The sequence below is a fragment of the Neomonachus schauinslandi genome, chromosome 7 (assembly GCF_002201575.2).
Source record: "Neomonachus schauinslandi chromosome 7, ASM220157v2, whole genome shotgun sequence".
In the NCBI taxonomy this organism is placed as follows: Eukaryota; Metazoa; Chordata; class Mammalia; order Carnivora; family Phocidae; genus Neomonachus; species Neomonachus schauinslandi.
In genome coordinates, this window is record NC_058409.1 from 20,511,613 (window position 1) to 20,537,641 (window position 26,029).

Sequence of the window (26,029 nt, forward strand, 5' to 3'; positions counted from 1 at the left end):
ACACAAACAATGAATCATGGAACACTACATCAAAAACTAATGATGTACTGTATGGTGATTAACATAATAAAACAAAAAAATGTTAAAAAAATATTTTCTACATATGGAAACTTAAAAAAAATCCAAACTGTATTGTAGAGAATGTTTTTTTAATTTTTTTGTCTCAATAACAAAATTATAATAGACAATACTTCATGTAAAAGCATTTACCATGTGTCTGGTGTTATCTTAGCATTTTACATCTAATAATTTATTTAATCCTCCCAATATTATAAACTGGATATTTTTTAAATTTTATTTTATTATGTTAATCACCATACATTACATCATTAGTTCCATGATTCATTGTTTTCATATAACACCCAGTGTTCCATGCAGTACGTGCCCTCTTTAATACCCATCACTGGGCTAACCCATCCTCCCACGCCCTCCCCTCTAGAACCCTCAGTTTGTTTCTCAAAGTCCATCATCTCTCATGGTTCATCTCCCCCTCCGATTTCCCCCTCTTCATTTTTCCCTTCCTAATATCTTCTTTTTTTTTTAAACATATAATGTATTATTTGTTTCAGGGGTACAGATCTGTGATTCATCAGTCTTACACAATTCACAGCGCTCTCCATAGCACATACCCTCCCCAACGTCCATCACCCAGCCACCCCATCCCTCCCAGCCCCCACCACTCCAGCATATTTTTTGTTGAAATGTAGGTGACACACAATGTTACATTAGTTTTAGGTGTACAACATTGTGACTGGACAATCTGATATGTTCTGTTGTGCTCACAAGTGTAGCAACAATTCCTCACCGCAAAACACAGTTACAATACCACTGACTGTATTCCCAGCACTGTACCTTCATCCTTGTGGGACTTACTGATTCCATAACTAGAAGTCTGTACCTCCTACTCTCCCTCACCCATTTGGCCTACCCTTTCAACCCCTCACAAACATTAGTTTGTTCTCTGTATTTGTGGGTCTGCTTCGACTTCTGTTTAATAGTTTGTTTTGTTTTTTAGATTCCACATGTAAGTGAAATCATATGGTAATTGTCTTTGTCTGACTTATTTCACTTAGCATCATACCCTCTAGGTCCATCCTAGCTGTTGCAAATGGCAAGATCTTATTCTTTTTCATAGCTGAGTAATATTCACAAACTAGATACCATTAGTTCACTTCTCTGACACCTAAGAAAATTGGGACAGAGATGGAAGTGACTTGCTCAGATCGTAGAGGTTTAAGCGGGAAACAGGCTTGGATCCTCTGCACTGTGTCATATACATTTCATATTAATATCCCATTTAAATATAGACTAATGTTTTTTCTCAGTTATGTGGTACACCACACTCATTCAAGCAATCTCTTAATGATGAAATCAGGTTTGTCCAACTTTTAGCAATTATAACACATAATATGAAACTCAATTTTATTACTAGGTTAATCTCTTGGAAGTAAAAATGCTCAGAATTTATGCCTCTTTTTAAGGCTTCTGCTAGTTTTCCTCTTCCTCCATGTGTCAGGTTAGCCTTCTATCAGTAGTATGAGAGAGTACCCATATGGGCAAAAGCAGTTATCTACACTTCACCAACCTAATAAACAAAAATGAAGTTTTAATTTTCTTTTAAGTTTAGCACATTCTTTCTTGTGGTTCTCTACCACGTGCACTTATGCTTTGTGAAATCTTATCTGTGTACATTGCACTTTTTTCTATAGATGATTTCAACTTTCCTTACTGATTAATGCAAATTCCTTATAAATTACGGAACACATTTTTCCAATTTATATGTGTATTTTAGTGTTTGGTTTCTGCTCTGAAAGTCCTTTATTATTACAAAATAACAACAAGTTAATATATTGTACCTATAAGAGATTACTTTGTTAAGGTCTAGTGCAGGGAGCTAACTTCATATTTTTTCTAATATTTATCAACAATATTCATTACTTATTTCAGTCTTTCCTCACCAACCTAAACAGCATCTTTATTGTACCCAGCATTCCCATTTAAAGTCACGTCTGTTTCTAGATTCCAAGTTTTATTAATTCATTCATCTTTTTATCTAGTCTTTGTACTTCTTTTTTAATATGCATAGCTGACTTCAATATTTTTAGGGCAAGATTTCCTACACGAACTCTGCTTTCTTTTAAAAAAAAATGTAGGAAGGGAGAAATGAAGGGGGGGAAATCGGTGGGGGAGACGAACCATGAGAGACTATGGACTCTGAGAAACAAACTGAGGGTTCTAGAGGGGAGGGGGGTGGGGGGATGGGTTAGCCTGGTGATGGGTATTAAAGAGGGCACGTATTCAATGGAGCACTGGGTGTTATACGCAAACTCAGTCATGGAACACTACATCAAAAACTAATGATGTATGGTGATTAACATAACATAATAAAAAAAATTTAAAAAATGTCATGCTCAGTTCCTTCTAGAATAATTCTGAGATTTGAACAATCTACTTAGGATTTTCAACAGAATCACAAGCCATTTCCCTTTGCTAGAGTGCATTTCTTCCACCCTCCACCTGGAATGTTCTTACTCCTTTTTTCAAGACCAAACTGAGCAGATGCCCACCCCCATCCCCAGCCCCGTGAAGTCCCTCCCAGCTTTCCGGGACCACTTACTGCTCCTTCCTCTGTGTTCTCCAGTTCTCGGTTTCTGTCCCTCTTAAGGCACTAAGCATACTAACCTGTAGTTTATATGCTTGCCTGTTTATGCTCTCAACTATTCCCAAATTTAAAGAAAAAAAGAGATTGTGTTTATTTTTGAATCCCTACTGTACTTACACAAACTCAGTACAGATTTGGAAAAATATGAATAACTAAGAGTCATAGAATAGTCAAAGACTTAGACCATGTAATATGCCTGTATTTGTGAATAAACTGGTAAAAATGTTTATGACTTGCTGGAACTACTGAAAGACTGCAGCCTAAGACCATGCTGTGGCAAGATGAAAAATGCATAAAATCAGGCTCTTGCGACTATAACCTTGAAAGTAACAAGTGGGTTTTATGCTATTCATCTTCACGATGATACAAAAGATTGAAAATAGTGAGGCTAAGGTATCCACGTAAGCAATCTGCTGTAACGATCCTAATTAGGTCAGCAAATACGTTCTTCTGTTCCCTGTGTGTACTCTGCCCAGAGATCATAGGTAAATACAGGCCAGATCTTATTATATGCCTCAAATACCAACACACATGTGGAATTCTTCAACCGAAAACAGAGCCGATGCACTCCTTGGCCAAATACCTAATGTTACCTTTCCAGATTCTTGACCAGATGCAAAACTGGCAAATGGGACTACCTGAATTTTTAGCAGGGCAGGGCTGGCAGGGCTCCCCAAAACCGTAGTCTGGATTGGCACAGCAGCATTCGGACTTGGTCACCGCGCCAGGGAAAGGACGAATGCACACTCCCTTCTTGATCCCACCGTAGCACGTACTGCGCATGTGAGTATCTAAAAGGAGGTAGAAGAACAATGATTTGAGATGTTGATAGAGATAAAGAGATTTCAAAACTGAGGGCTTCTTTTAACCTAAGTGGCTAATAGATGGGAAGTTTCTGGAGGGCTTCTGCCACTTTTCTTTTTATCTTTAGCATCTAACAGTGCTCAGAAATCAACAAATGTGTATTGTAGACAATTCTTTTTTTTTTTTTTTCCTCCATGAAGTTTTATGCACTACACAAGCATTCATTATCACACTTAACCCCCAGGCCTTTTACAGAAGCAGGTATAACGCCACTGTTACAAACATCACTTTGAGCTCTAATCACTGGCTAGCCTATACTCAAAATGACACATGTTATTTCTATTTTGGAAGTTCTCAGGAACAATGAAGTGCAGGGAAGTAAACAACCTTGAGAGGACACTGCGTGGTTGTGAAATTTCTTACTTCAACTTTCTGAGTTAGAAGGCCTTTCTTGTCAACCCCCAGTTGACTACTGTGAACTACGTTTTAATCTCAGACTCTCAAAAAACCCAGTGATAAAAATAATAGCCACTGCTATGTGTCCTCAGCATTGTATTAGCTGTTTTACAGACATCATCTTTTTTTTTATTAAAGATTTTATTTATTTGAGAGAGAGAGAGCATGAGAGGGGGGAGGGTCAGAGGGAGAAGCAGACTCCCCGCTGAGCAGGGAGCCCGATGCAGGACTCGATCCTGGGACTCCAGGATCATGACCTGAGCTGAAGGCAGTCGCTTAACCAACTGAGCCACCCAGGCACCCTACAGACATCATCTTGTTGAACATTCTGAGCAACAACTCCACAGGACAGTGATCATTATCCTCATTTCATAGATGAGGAAGGCAAGGTTCAGAGGTATTCCTCAAGGAGCTCCAAGTCCTAGACTACCCACTGCCCAAGCTGGAGTTCATACTCAGGCTGTGTGACTTCCAAAGCTCTTCTCCTTACCGCTGTGTCACGCTATGTCCCAAAGAAGCATATCCTGCTTAGGCTCTCGCTCTGAATCCTCATAAAATATGCTACAACTTTATGAGACAGTTAAAAGGTGAACAATAAAAAATGCAGATCACCAAAGAGGCCAGAGAAGCAGCATAGCTTTTAAACACTACACTGACATAGTTATTCACAACTTGATGGAAATAATTTTATCTACTTATTACACAGAGTAACCCACTGAGTCACCTCCTGCTTTCTTATGATCTGGTGATGTTTGTCATTAAAACAATGAGATTTATAGCTGCACTAGACAATGAGATGTGTGAACGCTCACATGGAAGCGGACATGAGATTTACCACAACAACCCTACAGAGAGGACATGTTGTCCCCTTCTGCCTCTGCGGAGACAGAGTTTAGCAAAGTCAGCTCCGGGTTACACATAAGAGTAGGACTTGACTCAAAGACAAATATGCACAAATAGAACATAGTTTGATTTACAATATGATTTTTGTGAGTTCTCAGGATAACTAATCTATTCTCTCAGAAGGCATCACAGAACGGTCAAATTTATTTCTGTGTACATGTTGAGAAGATAATCCTTGCACGATTTTTAGAAGAAAGTCGATAAAAAGCTGATGGTACTCGCTGGAAGAGTGAGACAAATTATATACTGCTCTGGGTTAAGGATTATCTAAGTTGTTTAGAATACCCAACGCCAGAAAAACAAAGTAACATAATGTATGTATAGGTTTCAGGGGACATGAATTGTCCTGGGTTCTGGTCCCTGTGGGATGGACCTTACTCAAAATATTTAACACTTGCCTCATCCATTAAATAAGGATAGAGTGACATAATAAATGAGAGTTGTTTGTTAAGCACTAAGCACAGTGTGTAAGACACACAGGAAATACTCAAAAAACATGGTGACTACCTCATTTCTCTCTTCTTTTTTTAATGAGGACAGTCAACCTTTTCCTGTTAAAAGGTACCAGACTGGAACCCTAGTTCATTATAACTAAACACTGCTCACAGGTGAACAGGGTAAGAGGCATCGAAAGCACCATCGCATAAGTGTTTTGGTGGGGGCCTGGACCAAAATGCTGCTGAGCTATATATTTTCCAGGTTATCAAATTCCTCCATCACTCTTCTTACTAAAAAAAATAGAATTTTTTTAAGGATTTTCTCAGATTCTACACACCACTGGTCAAGTATGTATGGATGCCAAATGTTAATTTCATTTTATTCTTTCTTTAGTGTCAACTTTTCTTTATTGCTTAAAGCAGCAACTCTAAGACTATGCCCTAGATGTGATGTTGCTATTCTAATTTAATAAAACAGTAATAACTGTAAGAGCTAACTTATTGGGCATGTGTTAAATGCCAGACACCATTCAAAGCTTTATTACAAATAAGTCTAATATTAACTTATTTCATTGTCAAAAAACAAATGAGGCAAGGAGGTACAGAGAGGTAATGTATCTTGCCTAAGGCAACAAAGCTAGTAAGGAGCACAATTAGGCTAAAGAAAATTCACCTTTTAGCTAACAGAAATGTCACACAGTATTGATAAAGATGTCAAAATATTCCTAAGCTAATGTAAGAGGATGTTAAAAAGGAAACTTAAGCTGAAATCCCAAGGTGCTAAATATCAAATAACAAGGTGAATTTTGAGACTACATCCTGAAGGAAGTGGATATGGAAAATGACTTGCCAGGTCTTGAAAACCCTCCCAATTAAGAGAGGATTTCTTGAGGAGGAATTTTTTGGCAAGAGCTGGATTATGAGTTCAGGGTGCTTCCATCCTCACCACTGGTCCAAAGAGAAGAACTTCACAGGGGGCAGGTTATGAGCTTTGTGCCCAGCAGCTCGGCCTGGGATACCTACAGGCAAAAGTGAGTGGCTGCTATTCCTACTGGAGGGGCAGGTGACATCCACCTCTATTCGTAAGGTTAACAGGGCACAGGAGGGCAGGTTGTTTGGATTAGATGTGGGCCACATAAAGAGAGGGTCCTAAAACAATGGCGTGGAGGGGTGATGGGACAGCATCAGGCAGAGCCTATCTGGACTGCTAAAAACCAGAGAGTGGGTGAGGCAGTGTATGCATCTCAGGAAGGGCAGCTGAATGTTTCTGGAGGAACCACGAAAGGAAGGGGTGCTTTAAACACTGGGGAAGCCCAGAAACCTTGAAGCCATCCTAGGATGGTCACCAGGGCGTCTGCCTTCTCACCTCTTCTCGGGCTCTTTGACCCTTGTAGAGTAAGAAGACATCCTGTTCAAGGATGTTGTATCTTCAAGTCAGGGTCAGAATATTATTATACGGTACCAGGCATTCTAGTTATTTAGATTGTTTTCATTACATGAAATTGTCACATAAATTTAAGAAAAGTAAAGTTATAGGGTTGCCTGAGTTTTCTTCCTCATTCATTGGGTAAATGGCTTCTACTGAACAAATTTAAAGATACATTTTAAAAGGATGGGAGAGACCAAAATATAGTTGCCTTTTGTTTATGCTCTGCCTATGCGTCATGCTTCTTCAACATACTAGTTACAATAATAGTTTATTTTTCTGAAAAAAAAAAAAAAAACCCATATCTCAGTGTCTAAGGAAAAAAAAACAATATACAAAAGGGAAATCTAAAACTGAAGTGCTAACCCTAATAACAGTTCATAGTAGTGATTCATTTCTAACTTCAACAATCAATGCATCTCAAAAGCATCACCAAAGGCAGAAGAGATGAAGAAAAAACGTCTAGCATGTGATGGGAACAGCAATATATATAATCAGACATAGAACAAATGGTATTTTTATTTTAAAAAGTTTAATTGACCACAATTGTGAAAACCTGGAGGCTTTCCAACAAGGTCTCATGCCTTTTCTGTATGTGGATGAGAGAATGAAGATTTGTGTTTGAAACACTGTATTCCTCATCACTACTCATACATTGTTGCTTAAAGGAAAAATAATTTCTTCCTCCCAGACTGGTTTTGTATTCATCATAGATTTCAACAGAATCATTTAGGTAAAGGTAAGCGGCAAGTAAGTATATTAAAGCAAGTGAAAATACTTTAGCTCTGGTAAGCAGGGAGGAGCTACATTCTTCCGGCTGTTGTATTTAAAATGTCCTTGAACGAAGTGCTGACAATCTTGTAAGCTGAAATAAATCCTAGATTGGAGACAGTGGATGAACATAAGTGCACAGATTATTTCCATCTGCTGTTGCTTCTCTCCCGCACACCTTCAGGATCCAAGTGTTTTGATTCCCATAGGGAAGAGTAAAGTATTATCTCTATGTCTAAGAAAGAATTTCATTTCGCTTAAATGCTATAAAAAGCATTTAAGAGTATAGGTAAGCATTTATACTCTGCTTTTCACCGAGTCACCTGAGAAATAGAGGATGCATAATGGCTAACACACCCTGGGGGGTCTTATGAAAAGCCTCTGGAGAGAAAACTGCATTAAGTATATTTTTACAAGTAACTCATTCTACTGTTATCATTAGGACATATGGTTGGGTTCTGAAACACCAAAGACACTTTTGACTTCCTGCCTCTTTAAAGCTAATGCCTGCTAACACTGATTTGCATGCAACCCATTTGGCAAAAATAACCTTTTAAAAATAGCAAATTTGGAGTGGTTTAGAATAAAATATATATTCTCTCTCATACTTTTCGCTTGTTTCTATAATTAGCTGCACAGCGATGAGAAAAAACTATATGAAAACATTTCTACCTTTTGATATAAGTCCAAGTTCTACGGTAGAAGTTATTTACATTTTAAACTGTTTGAGTAAAAACAGGGTTTATTTAAATCTAACCATAATCTCCATCTCATATCTTACTTGTTATAAATTACAAAATCTAAATCCATTGCACTTAGAGACTCAGTTGGCTAACACTGTCAAGTATCCTAATTTAAAGATGATTTTCTTTTTCTTCTCCAGCATTTTTGACTTGCATCTCATCAGAGCTTTCTGCCAGGAGCTTGCTGGGCTCCCTGTAAACTTTTTTTTAAGCCACTTTACTGAGGTATAATTCCCATACCTAAGAATTCACCCAATTAAAGAATACAATTCAATAGTTTTGTTTTGTTTTTAGTATATTTAAAGATACATATAACCATCACTACAACTGATTTTAGGACATTTCACCACCTCAAAAATGCCTTTAGCATTTTAGCATTTAGCGACTATCCCCTTATCCAGCACCCCTATCCTCTCTGCTGTAAGCAACACTAACCTGCTTTGTCTCTATAGCTCTATCTGCTTCAGACATTTCATATGAATGGAATCATACACTATCTGGGTTTCTGTGAGTGGCTCCTTTCTCTCAGCATGTTTCCAAGGCTCATTCATACTTGCACATTTATCAATACTTCCTTCCTTTTTATGACTGAATACTTCTCCACTGTACGGATATACCTTTGTTTTTCAAAGACCATTCGGACACTGGGGCCATTACAGAATGGTTCACTTACCAACACACACGCGTCCGTCCACACCCACAGCCAGGCCTGGAGGACAGTCACAGCGGAAGGAGCCTTCGTTGTTAATACAGTGTCCATTCATGCAGATTCCTGGGGTCTGGCATTCATCAACATCTGCCCAGAGGGAAGCACAACCCAGGTCATTATTGAGTAAATTTAACCTTATTACAGAGTTTACCTGTTTTCACCACTCTAGACTGTCAACCTTTTGTTTTCCACTTTATAATTTGTGGAAGGACACATAGATATGATAACAAATCTTATAGCTAAATGTAACTCTTTTTTTTCAAGATTTTTATTTATTTGAGATAGAAGGAGAGCGAGAGAGAGAAAGCACAAGCAGGGGGAGAGGGAGAAGGAGAAGCAGACTCCCCGCCAAGCAGGGAGCCTGACACAGGGCTCAATCCCGGGACCCTGGAATCATGACCTGAGCCAAAGGCAGACTCTTCACCAACTGAGCCACCCAGGTGTCCAGTGCAACTCTTTCAAACACATTTTCAGAAAGACTGACTGAAAGTTGCCTTAGTTTACCCATTAGAGGAAAAAAGAGCCTCACACACTCATTTTTCATTATTTATCTGCCAATTCTGTTTAATATTAAATGATATTTAATTCAAGTTATTTAATGAAACATAATCTTAAAACCAAGGTAAATGTTTGTAATTTGCTTTTATTTACACACACATAAAATTCAAACTAAAGAGAGATGTTGTTTTAATATTAAGTTGATCAATTCATAATAACAAAATATGGGACCATCTCTCTTCTTTTTTTTAAAGACTTATTTATTTTAGAGAGAGAGTGAGCATGTGGCTGGGGGGGAGAGGGAGAGAGAGAATCTCAAGCAGACTCCCTGCTGAGCGTGGGGCCCGACGTGGGGCTCAATCCTATGACCCTGAGACTGAGCCACCCAGGCGCCCCATGGGGCATCTCTCCTAATTTTCAATCTGCTCAAGTTTATCAAATGTCACCCAACAATGAATGGCTTCCCTGAAAGATGAAACAGCCTTCAAAACACAGGGCCACCAAATCATGAACATTTTAAGATTTGCAGATTACAATATCAGTAGTTAGGAAGTAAATTAAAAAATTTCAAGACAGCAGAAACTGTTGAGGTCATCTTTATATGTGTGTGGAAGTTTCTTAGGAAATGCTAAAATAAAGTTATATGCTGTAATGTAACTGTTACATCCTGGAACATAACACTAAATTCAAATCCTGTGTCAAATCCAAGTCAGCTAACCTTGAGATGGCATCTCAGTCATGAGTTAAAATAGCAGAGCTACAGCATTTCTATTGATTACTATACATCCCTTTCTTGAATAGTCAAGAAGCATTTTTAAATTCAGAAATAAAAGAATCAGTCTTGATCTTTCTTTCTCAACTCTCTCTGGAATTTTGTTGAAATTATAGGAACTGGCTATAAGTACTAATGGTATTCAGATAATTTTGTGCAGTGGAAGGTAGAAAGGATTCAAAGAGTTCATTTCATATAAAAGGAGAGAAGTGAAAAAAAAACCCTGCAAAACTTGTTCCAACTTCCTAAATTAAAATTGTGAGTATAAACTGATATAATCTTATTTCCAAGAGGCACTTCTTTTGCTTTCTAAGGTTATTGCTAGAGCTTAGCCTTCAAAATGGCTTTATAAACAAAATTGTTAGGAACACTCAAATTATTTCTTCACTAAGTCACAATTTAAGATTTTTAGATAATGATATAGTCATGATCTGTAGATTAGTTTATGGAAAGAATGTAATACAAAACAAGTAATGAATGATAGTGGAAAATCTAGCTCTCAGGGCACAAAAAAAGAAAACCTTTCAAGATTTTTTTCTTCCTTTTTTTTTATTTAGGCAAGGGGTACAGAGAAATTATTTCTACATTGTCTCTTCCAGACTTGCTAGAACTAATCTGTCATTCCCTTAATATTTCCTACACCATTATTATTATTTTTGTAAAGATATTACTGTTCCCTAGACCACAATGTGTGTTTTTCTAGGAAGCTTTAGACACCTGCCTTACTGAATTACCAAGAGATGTGAATAATATGAAATCCACATGAAGAATCGGAAGTAATTCTTGCATGATTCATTCAAATAAAAAAGATGGTTTCAATCATGGCTACTTTCCTATCTCAAAGCCATACATACCAATACAGTAACGCCCATTTGGAGCCAAGACAAATCCTGGTTTGCAGATGCACTTGAAGCTACCATCTTCATTAATGCACATCCCATTTAAACACATGTTGGTAGTTGTACATTCGTCATGATCTGCAGAAGGAGAGCAGAATGACTTATGCCACTGGCCTTGTGGGAACCAGTTCCCTCTCCTTCCACAAATAGCCACCAATCACATTCCACTACATAAGTGAGCCATGTGCTCATTGATTTTTTTTTTTTTCCTAATATGAATGCCAACCAAGTGAGAGCAGATAGGGTGGTGAACGTGAGGGGCCTTTAGCATAAGGGATATAAAGGAAAAGAATTAAGTAAATGTTGTGCTTAGTTGTTATTAAAACCACATGAGATGTGCTTTACTTTGGTTAGCAAAAATGTTTATATGATTTCGGGGGGGTGGGGGGAGTTTCTTCCGTAAGGGAGAATAGAGCAATGATAAACGTCACTGCGAGTGAAATAATCTGGACTTTGATTAGTAGCTGAAATATCATGTGTTGCTGTGTGACTTGAGTATTTCTGTGGGGTACTGGTATCTACTGGTACCAGACATCATAGGACCTCAGGTTTAGAGATTTGATTATCACACATGCCAGACATTTTTATATTCCCCCAGACTGGAGGTCAGGAGGAGACCTTTTCTAACCTGTTCGTGTTGTAATGGCAAAGTGTAAAATCCTGTAGGTGCTAGTAATTACCACAAAGAAAAACTGCTACTTATAATTAAACATATATCACACAGAAAATTTCCAGAAGCAACAAATTATTCACTGTTATACCATTTCCAAACAATTTATCCTTTGACTTTAATAGTCTCGTGTTAAATGCATTTATATTTTACCTAAGTCATCTGAAGAATTCTCACATATGTGTTGTGCAAGCTTTCATGGAAATAGCATATATGGTTCTAAATAAAAATGTATATCCTTTAAAAATCTTTTGCAAGGAAGCAGGAAATTTCCATACCAACACAGTTTTTTCCATCTGTAGTTAATTCAAAGCCGGCATTGCAAATGCACTGGAAACTTCCATCTGTGTTCACGCACCGACCGTTTTTACAAAGAACCCCATTCTGGATGCACTCATCAATATCTGGGACAATGAAGGATGGCCAAATATTATTCTTTTACAATAACCACAGGTAAAAACAATAAGATAATAAATGGGATGTTCAACATCCAGTTTATTTTTTTACATGGAATAACTAAGATCATGTTGCTCCTTTAGCCAAACTTCCACCTCTCACCAGCTTTTTTTTTTTTTTTTTTACAGCCCTGACTTAGAGGAGCTGAAAAGGGAAAGAAAGAGGAAATTGGGCTGGAGTGTGCCGGGAAGCTGGGAGAGGTGGTCAGTGTAGGGGAAAGACTGGTACAGCTGTTTTGGGACACAACGGTCGCAGATGTCCAAAGTCAGAGTGGGCTGCTGAGTAAGAATACCGTAACTTCAAACTACCTGGGTTAAGAGCACCATGATGAAGACGGTGGGGTGAGCTTAGCCAAGCAACGAACCACGGATGAATAGGAAATGAAAAAGAAGGTAAGCGGAGTCATCTGCAGAAAGAATTGTGCAATGAATCAGCACTGAGAGAGAGCTGGGAGGACGGTGGCCAGGGCGTGTAACAACAAAACTGTGAATCAAGACGAGGCCTGACTTGGTGTTGGAATATGTGTGAGGTTCAAAGAAAACAGTAGTTGAAAACGACCATAAATCTTAAGCTCCGTTAATCAGAGAGCAGGAAGGCTACTGATGTTAGTTGGAGAAAGGAAGCTGTGATCTAGAGAAGGAAGATAAACCGAATTTTCTGCAAAGCCAGATATCACATTGCCAGGGTTATACACGCAAATAGTGTTTATGCATAAAGGAAGCACGTCTGAGGGGAGTCTAAAATAAATTTGTAGTAGTACAACGGCACTTACTTCATTCCAAGTCTTATTTTAATAAATTTACTTTTAACCTCAACAGCCCGGGTCACTATATTTCATGGAACATTTTCATATGTGAACACAAACGGCCTTACCAATGCATGCTTGCTTAGTAGGAGTCCTCTGGAATCCAGCATGACATTTACAGTAATAGGATCCAGGTGTGTTAACACAATCTCCATTAGTGCAGGGATTTGATGTGCATTCGTCAACATCTGTGAGTGGCAAAAGAAACCATTACAGACTTCCCTCCATTCCTAGAAATGTTTGTTTAAAGTACATTTAGGCCTCCCAAATTTGAGAGAAGGCCAGTCCGTGGTTAATAGTCTAAAGAGCGGAGTATTTATAAATGAATGAAAATTCCTTTCTTCAAATACAGAGGCCAGTCTAGAGATTTACAAAAATATTGCCTATTCAAAAGTACAAGGGAATTTGCTTTAATCAAGAAGTAATGATTTTTCAATTTGAGAAATGCACAATGATTAAAAGCTCTAAAAAGCCTCCCCCCCCCTTTTTTTAAGCCAGCACTGGAAAGACATAGCTATGGGTTCTAAAAGGCTCTAACACTTATCTGCAGCAATCTGGGCAATAGCCTCCTCAAAGCCTTGTACAGTATTGGAAACCCAATGGAAGATGCTTGAAGATAGATATTTATAGATTCATTCTGTCAATTTCATGAGCTTTAAAGAAAGAAACTGACAGACTGTAGAATTTCTTTGTTATTATGTGTTGTCCTCCATTAAATATGTTAACTATAGATGCACTGAGGCTTGGCTGTTTGAAGTAACAGAGGATGGGATAGAAATGGAAATTAATTAAAACAAAGTCTATTACCTTCAGCAGCCTCAGGTTTCTTTAGGACCTTAAAATGGGAACAGGAATTTTTTTTGCATAAACCAAGTTCAATGCAAATATTAGTTCTGATCCTAAATGTGAGAAACATTACTGTTTTTCATTCAAGTTCTCCTAAGGCTTGATTAAATGCAAGCCCATTGCAGAATTCAGGGACTGCAAGACCAAATGGCAGACTGAACAGTTTGCACTGCTCACAGCCCAGACAAATTGCATGTGCCAGAGTCAAAAAAGTTAAATTCATCTTATCTCAGCAATGCCCACTAAATATAATTTTGAATGCTAGTAAATTAAAAACCTTGCTGGCTGGTGAGGGCATAATGACTTGCCATTTCATATACACGTAGAAACTATTAACATATACAATTTCAGCTAAATTGGAGAGCACAACAATCAAATGAATTCACAGGTTTACCATTTTAATAAACAAATTACTCCTTTCACAGATGTTCTTTAAAAAGGAACTGTAATCTATCAAACTCACAAACCTCATTTATATAAACACTCAGACTAAATGCAATTAAGCCCTCTCTGGCAAAGGAGGGGAACAAAAAAAATCTCATAGCAAATTAAATCAAAACAACAGAGAATAACAGGATTAAATGCTTCTTCAATTCATCCAAGGGCGCCTTCAGCCCATTAAGATTCACTTACATTTAAACTTTCGGTTGATAACATCAATTCTACTGAGCCAAAGGAATGAAGCAAAATGAGAAAAGACAGAGTTTAGAGAGTTAGCAAGCATATAAAGGATACTTAGTGGACTTTCCAATAGGAATTACAACCTTGAGTTTGCAGTGTTGAAGATAGCTTAAATTCTCCGGTGTACCGTAATATCGGTGTTGTAGATGCACCTTTTCAGAAGTTTCATTGTAAAGCTCTTCATTGTAAAACTCAATTCTAGTGAAAACATGATATCATGCACCCAACCCCCTCTCTTGAGGTCAACTTTCCAGGAAGCCAGGCCACTTTTCAGGGCCTTTTCTTTCTCTGAGAACCTGTTCCCGAGTCCCCTTGGTGCTAGGACAGCTTTGCCAATTATTTTTCCATTACAGCCATAATTCATTTTGATTTCCTTAGCCCCTTAGAGATCATACCAAAGGATCAGTACACAGAAAGATACGCTAGGTCACTTGCTTATTTTTTCTTTGGAAGTGAAAACATTCACTAAAAAACTATCAGTGAGTTTAAAATCCATGACTTTCCAATCCCATCTGTTTTGGGGGATTACTGTAAGATTTTGGCTGTAGACTAATCACAAATGACCACCGCCATGTTCAGAAATGTACATTTCATGGCTCTGGATTCTGAGGTGTCACAGCCTAGTACTTGCAACTTATCACCTTTTGTTTCGCCTTAGGTAGAGAACAGGGATACTTAAACATTACAGTCTGTGTGCTTTGGTTTCTTCCTATGTTTTCACTGGAGACTGAGTATTTTTAAGCAAAATTCACAGGATTTTTAAACTCCTAAAATAAATGAAATTATTGAGAAAGAGGTTGATTATCAAAATGGGTTACATTCTCAGATACTATTGGGGTAAGAATAGTATTCTTACAAAATACTACTAATAATAGAAGTAATAATAAAGAATATATAGTATTCGTATAAAATACTTGAAAAGTATTATATATTCTAGTTTAGCAAACACTTAATTGGCAAGGGTTCTAAGATTACCTGTGGCCCAACAGAAACAGGAATTATCTCTTACTATCCCAAAATACAATTATTTGAATTGAGTTAAAACCTATTGCTAACAGATTGCGTTATACAGACATAAAAGAGTTCCAGAAATACATTTTAGGGTAGAACTCTCAGGAAAAGGAGAGAAAAACGTGGTGAGTAAATGAAACTGTTTTCAGGTCTCAAGAGTACTTCTTTTTTTTTTTTTTTTTTTTAAGATTTTTTTTATTTATTTGACAGAGAGAGAGAGATAGCGAGAGCAGGAACAGAAGCAGGGGGAGTGGGAGAGGGAGAAGCAGGCTTCCCGTGGAGCAGGGAGCCCGATGTGGGACTCGATCCCAGGACCCTGGGATCATGACCTGAGCCGAAGGCAGACGCTTAACGACTGAGCCACCCAGGCGCCCTCAAGAGTACTTCTTACAATAGCAAAATGGACCCGATTTTATTTTGTTATGTTTGATCCTTTAATAGAGTTATTACCTTTACATTATGACAATTTCATAAGTATCTAACACAAGTTCTCAAACAGCAATGGCAATGTGTTATTCCTCAAAACACAGGGCAATGAGTTACCACTCTTATCTCATGCTCCTATAATTTAAAATGCTAGTTAACTTAAATCCTCTTAACTTTTTCTGATATCCCAATTTATTATTTATAAAGTCAAACTCAAACTGATCAAAAGTTGACACTACAAAGAGTACTGAATTAAAAATATTAAAAACTGGGTGCCTGGGTGGCTCAGTTGATGAAAGCAACCCACTCTTGGTTTTGGCTCAGGTCATGATCTCGGGGGTCATAGAACTGAGCCCCACGTTGGGCTCTGGGCTTAGCTTGGGACTCTCTCTCCCTTTCTTTCTATCTCTCCCCCCCCACTTGCTCTTTTTCCGTCTCTCTCCCTGCACACCCCTAAAATAAATAAATAAATGAATCTTCAAAAAATATATTAAAATATATTAAAAACTTATTTTCTGAAATATGCCCCAATACTAATCTTTGTCTTTATCAACTACAATGGTTAGAAAGGCAACCTTGCCTGGGTTTTAACTTTGCAGGATAGGGGGGTGAGATCAATCTAGGATGAAATTGTTTCTAACAATGTTTGGATAAAATACTTAAGTTTGAGATATATTAGCACATTAACTGTACAGACATGCAATCCCAATGGTACATTAGACAGAGTTTATGAAAACAGTTGTAGCAGTTCTTCTCACCTAGGTTTCAGAAAAGTAAGGACCTATTACTACGTTGGGACATTCGCTGTATGTGATTAGCTCACGTCCTTTGCATCTGGAGTTATACTACCTGTGTATCACCCTTGGGAGAATCGAGAAAATAGTTACTGAAATCACTTTCTGCAGGACTTAATTCGTTAAAGGAACCCCTGGTTGAGGAGGCTGGTTGGAAGCCTAAGAAAAAATTTTTGATCCTTAAAGATATTTCATCTTTATACCAACGGTATAAAGTTTTGCTAGGTAGAATAAAGTACACCTGGGTGCTAATATGAACTAAATGGTGGCCTTTGGCTAATTTGCAGGAAAGATTAAACTTTTGGCCTGATTTTATTGGTTAGTGAATCATGCAGTAACACATGAATGACAAATATTAATAACAATACAAAGAAAGTCAATCAAATTTCAGTTTGATACACTGTAATTTTGTATGTATCTGTAAGAGAAGATATTTTATATATTGTATACTTATAAATCATGTTTTCTGGTAGGAAAGTCAATTTATAATAATAAATGCCATTTATTATTATAAAAATTATAAATATATTAAATAATAACTATACCCATATTTCATGGTGTTCCAAAAAGTACCACCTGGTCAACCACTTAAACAAGCATCCAGTAGTTATCAGCTCAGCCAGGGCTGCTGCATATGGTTATATCCTACATAACCCCAAGGTGTGACATCTATATAGATTACGTGAATGGTCCCTCTATAGTTGTGCAGTGCAAAACCTGTGTAACTGCACATAAGGATCCTGATTTAAGCCTTACTGAATCATTCTCAATTGTATACAGTTTAGAATGATTGGTTTTTCCAAAACATCACTTTTGGCTGACATTTTCCTTCAAAATCATAGTGCCCTTAAAACTTTTCAGTTTACACTGGTAGAATTATGAACTCTCTGTTCCTGGCCTGTCATCTATATAACAGAAGACCTGAGCCCAAATCAGGTGTTGAGGGTTATGCTACGAATCACATACACGATCATTCGCTAAACTACTTCTAAACTAAAACTACTCTCAAGAGATCATCAAAACCCTCTTCGTTATAAAATCCAACAGATTTTTTTGGCCCTCATTATATTTGAGTTTTCTGCCCCATTTCACACTTGCCACTACTTTTCTCTTCAAAGGGTATCCTTGCATGGCTTTAGCGACATAATACCTTCTGGATTATTTTGCTGTCTCACCAACGCTATTAGTGAATTTTCCTTAGGGGACTATGTTGCTGTGGCATACGGTTTCAGCCACAGTACTACTGTTACCTTTCCACTCTTGCTGTGGTTCAGTGTGGGTGACAGTACTCACCCTCATGGCTCTAACAGCCGCCTCTATGTCACTGATGCCTTGACCTGTAACTCTAGCTCTGAACACTCCTCTTAGGTTTAGACCTTTATAACTCAATGTCCTAGATACCTAACACTCCACATGTCCAAAGTGACTCCTCCCCTATCTCCTCCCAATCTGCACCTTCCTCTGCATGGTGGCTACACCACCATATATCCAGTGCTGCTCAGCTAAGAAGGAAGGCAAGAGAGTGGCAGACACAGAAGTCACAATATACAGGACAGGGAAAAGTGGGGGATTCTTGAAGGGGGCTATCTCAGCAGTAGGTTAAAGGAGCATATGGAAGACCGTGCACACAGAAGAGACAGCTTGGAAATCAGCTTTGCTTCGGGAGACTTTTTTTAAAATGACATATAGTCTAATTTGTTCCTATAGTCTAAAAGCTATGAAAAAATAAAGAAGGATTAAAGAATCATGAGCTTACCTATGCAATCCCCGTTTGAATCCTGCTTATACCCCATGTTGCATTCACATCGGTAGCTAGACACAGTAGGTATGCAACGCCCATTTAAACAGAGATTAGCGTGGTGCTTACAGATATCTATCGTCTGGTTCAGAATAGCTACAGAAAATCAAAGCACAAGTGATATTTCAGCATTACAACATGTAGTACTTTTATTAAAACTGGTTTTTTAAAAGGATATTTAATAGTCCATTAAGTGTACATATCAAAGGCTCACATTATCTATATTTCATTAAAACCTGAATGTTGAGGATCTAAAAAATATTCCTGAGACACATGGTTGTGACTTGCATTTGTTAAGTGACACATCTGGAAACTTTGCCCATAAAGATGTCTTTTCAAAATTTCAGGAACATTCTACTGTACGTTTGAATGCTTTCCATTTTTTTTCCCATAACTGTGCTGAATATTCAGATACAGTAAATAGGCCGTATGCCAAAAAGAATAAACATAACACTGTAGGACATCATTAAATATTATTAGCAAGAGCAGCTCTTATAAAAAGAATGAACTTAAATGTCATACACCAATGCCAGTTCTGGCCTGAAGCCCAAGTTATTCAACAAAAAACGGTGAGGAAAAGAAAGCTATTTCATTAAAATATTTGGATAGGCACAGAACAAGACTTATTCAGTTTATCTCAGTTGAGAAATGGTTCTGGAAAATAATTCAAGGGGTGTAAGAACAGGGCAGCTGCAAACGGCCAAATGAAATACACTGGAACCAAAAACATGCTCTTTAATGGCGTCATCTGGACTGGAGTATGACCATGCTCTCATCTTTATTTTCAAAGAGAACCCGGGTCACTCTTCTTTTCTCCAATTTAGAAAGTTTATGGAACAGAAAAATAATATTTTCCTAGGCATTTTTTACTACTACCTTGTATTTTAGACCCTGAAAGAGGTTTTTACACACACACACACACACACACACCTACCTTTTGAAAAAAATGCTAGGTATTATAAAATCATTTAAGGCAGGAAAATAAAGAGTCTACACAAAAAGTGAACACTCACTTAGTCCAGTGATGATGGGCCCCTGTCCCCCGGCGCCTACACCAGCTCCCCCAACTCCAGGAGAAAAGCCATTGCTTCCAGGGATGGGGACGAAGCCTGTCCCTCCTGGGCCATAGCCATTGCCACTCGGGGCAAAGCCATTCCCCCCAGTGCCCCCAGGTCTGGAACCAGCATTCCCTGGAATCCCTCCTATTGGAAGTCCGTCCATGCAAAGTCTGCGATATTCCTCTGGAAGAAAAGAAAGTTCAGTTAAACACGGATGTCCTTCTGCATGATAAAAGCAATCTGTATACTGTAAGAACATTTGAGCTTATCTATATTATTTGATCTGAATAAGTAGGATATTGTCTCTTGATCCAGGTTTCCAGTGCTAGGAGTAGCAGGGAAAAGCACAGATGTTTCAGAAAAAAAATAATGAAAACCTATTTGCCACATTTTAACTGAGTTGCATAACCAAAGACTTGTCTATATGTGCAGTTTGATTTTTATGTCTCCAAGTGCAACTCGTAAAATTCCAGATACAACAACGAATGCAAGAAATTTACTTAAGTGGGCGAAAATGAAAGCTTTCAGTAATTCATTCTGTAGATCTGGTTTTACTTGAAACTTCATCAGCATCGCACTTACACATTTTCCCCATCTCCCTTCTTTGCTTTAAGGGATTAGTATGGCTTCAGAATAATATTTTTTATATATGTGGATTTTAACAGAAGACAGTGTTTAGTTAGCTTTTCACACTGCACCTAATTTGTCCAAGTATCAAAGTTGAGAGAAAAGAAACAAGATGACAACAATCTACTTATTTCTTCATCTGTTCTCAGAATTAGGACACTAGGGTCGATAGAAATGAAAATTATTTACTTCAAATGACTATTTCAGTACTAATATTACTATTATATATTATTAGTGAGACCACGAGCTTCCAAAATTATATACTATGCATTAATAGTGCTGTTTTTTAAGCTTTATTACTCAATTCTGATGTTTTACGCAGCTTAGAGATTTTCAAAGAATGGGCCTTAATCTTTTTCTCCATAATAGTACACATAGATGCGTATCTTGAAAAGCAAAGTTCAAAAAGTTTAGTTATTTTCAGAATACTATAATTTAACATAAAGACAATATAATAAAACATACTACATTGATGTGCCTTTAGGTGACTGATAAACATTAATCCTAATTTACCATTCATATCACATTAACAAGAGGAGCTACTTCTCATTCATCCTAAAGTAATTTCCTGATATTGCCTCAGTTATATGGTTAGTTAATACAGCAAAGTGAATGAGAGGTATCCTCCTACCCTTTTACTCTTAACATTCAGGTCATTAGAAAAGAGGAAGTCTCTTCAGGGATTGGGATACTAGAAAATAGGGGAAATAAAATATAGAATATTATATATATATATATTATATATATATATAGAATATTATATATAGATATAGATAATTATATATATATCTATAGAATATAGATATATTCTATATATATATAGAATATTATATATATATAAATATAGAATATATATATATATTATATATATAATATAAAATACTAGAAATAAAATATAAATAAAGTTACTCAAACATACTCAAGGCTCTGAAGTGAAAGGTCAGGAGATTTGAAAACTGAATTGCAAATACTGATGTTCAAAACAGTTTTTAAAAATACTTGCATGAAGACAAGTCCTAATCCGTTTTCGGGAATTCCTCTGATATTAACAAAGTGTACAAAGTCAAAGCTGATCCCAAATAAACAATGTCACCCTGCCCCTCACAGAAACACCACAGTCAGAGTGAAGACGGTGCTAGGAACACACAGATGACTTGATTTCAAGGAGAAGAACAAAGTACACGGGCTGTTACTGCTTTTCCTAACATTGCCTGTCCCGAGCAGACTAGCAGTCGGCCGCTCACCGGAGCCTCTGACGGGACAGGCCTCGGGAATGGTTCCGACACCCCAGCAGCGGCCGGGCTCACAACAGCACTGCATTTTCGTCATTCTGCCCGGCAGCTCTTGCGCGCAGCGGCCATTCACCAGGCCCGAGAAACATGTGCCTGTTCTTTGATCTGAACATGTGGAAATAAAACAGAAGGGATGCCAGAATTATTTCAGGTTCTTGTGTCAATCAGTTTACATACCAGAAGAGGCTAAGTGAAGGGAATTATTCTACTTACCTCTAATATATCTATTTATTGTCTTAGTCTCTATGACGTTTGTTCATTTCTTTACTTATTTACTGAGCAAACATTCACTGAGCACCTATTCCAGGCCATATCCCAGGGACATAGGAATGAAAGATGTGAAGCAGGTATGTGCTCCTATTACACTAAGAAGTCAACCCCAGACAGATCCAGAGAAAAACAAGAACCCAATCCCAGCCTAGATTATCCAACCCCCAGTTGACCTGCAGTTGCACAGTATTATTTGCCACTGAGAGCTTATGGTTGTTTGTTACACAGCAATACCTGACTGATACAGTTGCTATTCTAGAAAGGGTGATCACAAACAGCTCCTCTGAGACAGGGACATCTGAGCAGAGACATGCGTGATGTGAGAGCATGAGCCGCTCAGTTATTTCGGGGAAGAGAAGCTCAAAGAAGAAGAAGAGGATGTAGGCAGAGAAGAGAACACAAAAGGGATAGTGGAAGACTGAGCTCAGGGAGCTATCAAGGGCAGATCATGTACAACCCTGTAGGCCATGAGAGAAGGACTTTTTGGTTTCATGTGGAATGCTGTAAGAATCACTGGATGTTTTCCATTAGAGGAAAAGTAATGGTTTACATTTTTAAGAAGAGCTCTTTGGCTGCTGACAGTAGCGAGTGCAAGAATACCAGTGAAGGTAATCGGCGAGGGATGATGGCGGCTTGGATGAGGGTGGCTTCAGTGACGATGAGAGGTACAGCCCAGGGAGTGGGGTATGAGAGCAAGAGAGTTCTGGAAATTTCCTAAGTCTTTGACATAGACAGCTGGGATGGGAAGACAAGGGGAAAAGGAGGATTAAGGGACTTAGTACAAGGCTTCTCTTTAAACTGTGTTACATTTGGGATGTTGAATATAGGAGCCTGGAACCCAGAGGAATGGTCAGGCTGAAGCTATATACCTGCGAATGACCTGTGTATACAGGCAGCTGTAAGCTGTGAGGCTGGTAAGACATTTTCAAGAAGTAGGAGCAATGGATTATGTCAAATGGTGATGACAAGTCAAGTCAGGTGAGGACCAAGCTGTAACTGTGGGGCCTGGCAGGATGCTACAGCGAGGAGATTTTTTTGTGCATTATCTTGTAGTATTGGGTGTACAGCAGTTAACATGATCAAATAGGACTATAATAAACATCATTCTGCCAGCAGGGTAGAGAATGGATCAAAATGGAAGATAAAGGCTGAAAGACATCATTGGAAGAGAACATAAAATGTAAAGTTGCATAGGGATAAAATATTAATGTCATCTATAAGCCCTGTGGGCTTCAACTGAAATTGCCTTTATTGTAAGCAATAAAAAAAAATTGTGGATCTAGTTCATTACGTATTTTTTAACTTTTATCAAGAAGCTTCAAAGAAGTGTTGTCTATGACTGCAAGAAGAAATAAGTACCACAATAATCAGGAGCTGCATATCAATAATGAAGATGAAACTATTAATTATAAAAAATTCCATTAATAGGTAAAAGCTAATTTTTTATACTAGATACAGAGTTTAAAATAAATGTATTATTGGGTGCCTGGGTGGCTCAGGTGGTTAAGCGACTGCCTTCGGCTCAGGTCATGATCCTGGAGTCCCGGGATCGAGTCCCACATCAGGCTCCCTGCTCAGCAGGGAGTCTGCTTCTCCCTCTGACCCTCCTCCCTCTCATGCTCTCTGTCTCTCATTGTCTCTCTCGCAAAAAAAAATAAATAAATAAATAAATGTATTATTTTCTCAAATGGTCTGTAGTATACCTCAGGTAGCTTGTAAGTGATTGTTCAATAAAGTGACTTGGCTTTAAGGTACTTCCTGTAAGAATCAGAACACCGCCTTTCACTTCCCAAAAGAAACCTAATATGCCCCAAAGCCGAGTATTAAATTTGAAGCATGCATGCGTACTTGAAAGCACCGCAGACATCTCCTAAACTTCACAAGCTGGGCTTGAACAGACTGTCACTGGGAATAAGTTCACAGGTAGGTTTCTGTGTCCAAAAGTGATGCAGGAAAATAATTTTTGGAATATTTATTCCAGGAACCCTGAGTATCATATTCCTAGATTTACTCAGCTGCTACATTCCTCAAGAAAAGGATGTAAATTTAGATAACAAAGTCCTAAACTCTTAATAATCATGGTTACAAAACACACTCAGTTACTACAAAGAATGTATCTCTGTCTTCAAGTCTTCTGCAAGGCAAGGAGGTTGTACCACAAAGTTTGAGAAAAAATAAAAGACAAAAGTCAGAAAACAAAAGAACAAAACCACGGCCTTGAAACAAGATTTAGGTCTTCCCTCAAAATCTTACAATTTGATCTTGCAACTATACAGAACTCTTCTTCCTCATGGAACAGGGTTAGTGGCAGAATTAAAAAAAACAACAACAATATTTGTTCTGTTTCCAGCAGAACGGTGGGTTAGCTACCCTGAATGTCCCTCCCAATTGGAACATCCGGCATAAAATATGAAAAAATATTAAAAAAAATACATCAGCCGGCTGGCATGAAAGAAAGGGAAAAACAGTCTCACAATGAAGTGAAAACAGGCATCTTAAGAGGTAAGTGCACAGCTAGGTTTCAGCTTTAGAGCTTCTGCAAAGCTCTGGAGACTTCGAATTTCAGCCCTGATAGTTCCGTATCATCCAGAGCATAAAAGATAAAACCCCACATTCCCCCTCCCAGCACAAAACTTCATAGGAAACTTCCTCATAAGCCAGGGGTCCCAAAGAACCATATCCTTGGTACAAGGCTATAATGTATAGCTGGGAAGCTAAGAGACTTGCCTGTCTCTACACCTGAGGACTGAGTGGAAGTAAACAAATCTTTCTCCTAAGAATCTCCAGGGGCACCTGGGTGGCTCAGTCGGTTAAGCATCTGCCTTTGAAGCTCAGGTCATGATCCCAGGGTCCTGGGATCGAGCCCCACATTGAGCTCCCTGCTCCGTGGAGAGCCTGCTCCTCCCTCTCACTCTGCTGCTCCCCCCTGCTTGTGCTCTCTTGCTCTCTCTGTCAAATAAATAAATAAGATCTTAAAAAAAAAAAAAAAAAAAGAATCTCTAACCGCAGGTTCTTCCTCAAAGAGACAGCTTTGATGTCTCACTTCATAGTAGGTTTGTGGTCTGAAAAACTTCAAAGGAAGAATGGACTACATAGAGGTCCTCAGGTAGGGATACCAAGCAACTGGCAAAAGCCAAAACAGGACAAATGAGGACTTAATATTATGCAGGTCTCAAAGAATTCCCATAGGCAAGTCCCAAGACATAGGAGTAGCTAACAAGAAAATAAATAGCTAAATAAATGAGTAAATAAAGAACACATAAAGAAACAAGGCTCCATGAACAAAAGCAGCTGAATAAACATCAGATATCAGATATAAAATGGTCAAACTGATTCTGACAATTTGTAATTATTTGTAATGACAACTCATTAAATATTAATTATAACTAAATTATATTTAACATGCTTTATTAATTTAATATCTTTCATTAAGACAATTAAAATCTAAAAATATGAACGGGTAAAAAGAGTCCATAAACTATGAAAGAAGAGACTTAAAAAAGTCAGTGAAACTTCTATAAATGAAAACTATCGTAATTGAAATAAAATGTTTAGTGGATATAACAAAGAGTATACTGCACATAGATGAAAAGAGACTTAGTGAGCTCCAAGATATATCTGAATAATTTATCTTCAGTTTCGTTCAGAGAGATGAAGAGATGGAAAATATTTTTTTAAAAAAGGTTAAGAGATATGGAGGTGAGCGTGAGAAGGTAACATACGTCTAGTAAGAGCACTAGAAAGAAGTAATAAGCAGACTGGGGAGAGGCGATATTCAACAGATACTAGCTTAGAACGTTCTAACAATGTTGCAAGACAATCTCAGATCTAGGAAGTCCAACAAATCTAAAGTGGGAAAAATAAAAAGAAATCCACACCTCACCACATCACTGTGGAACAGCAGACCAACAAAGAAAAACTGAGGGGGAAAAAAAAGGAAAAAAAAAACAAAACAAAGAAAAACTGAGGAAGTTACAAATGGCTAGACAGAGAGACAGATTACCTGCTAAGGAATATTTAAACCAATCACTGGCTTCTTTTTTTTTTTTTTATAATTTTTTTTTATTCTTATGTTAATCCCCATACATTACATCATTAGTTTTAGATGAAGTGTTCCATGATTCATTGTTTGTGCATAACACCCAGTGCTCCATGCAGAATGTGCCCTCCTCAATACCCACCACCAGGCTAACCCATCCCCCCCCCCCCCCCCCC

At 37.9% G+C, this 26,029-nt stretch overlaps 1 protein-coding gene across 1 annotated transcript in view; it reads right to left on the reverse strand.

Moving 5' to 3' along the window:
• FBN2 (fibrillin 2) overlaps positions 1 to 26,029 on the reverse strand; it is a 248,470-nt gene that overhangs the window by 97,867 nt on the left and 124,574 nt on the right. Inside the window, 8 exon segments of the mRNA XM_021701751.1 lie at positions 3,301 to 3,453; positions 8,876 to 8,998; positions 11,036 to 11,158; positions 12,029 to 12,154; positions 13,080 to 13,199; positions 18,526 to 18,663; positions 19,581 to 19,808; positions 21,497 to 21,649. Of these exon segments, the coding sequence (XP_021557426.1) occupies positions 3,301 to 3,453; positions 8,876 to 8,998; positions 11,036 to 11,158; positions 12,029 to 12,154; positions 13,080 to 13,199; positions 18,526 to 18,663; positions 19,581 to 19,808; positions 21,497 to 21,649 (1,164 nt within the window).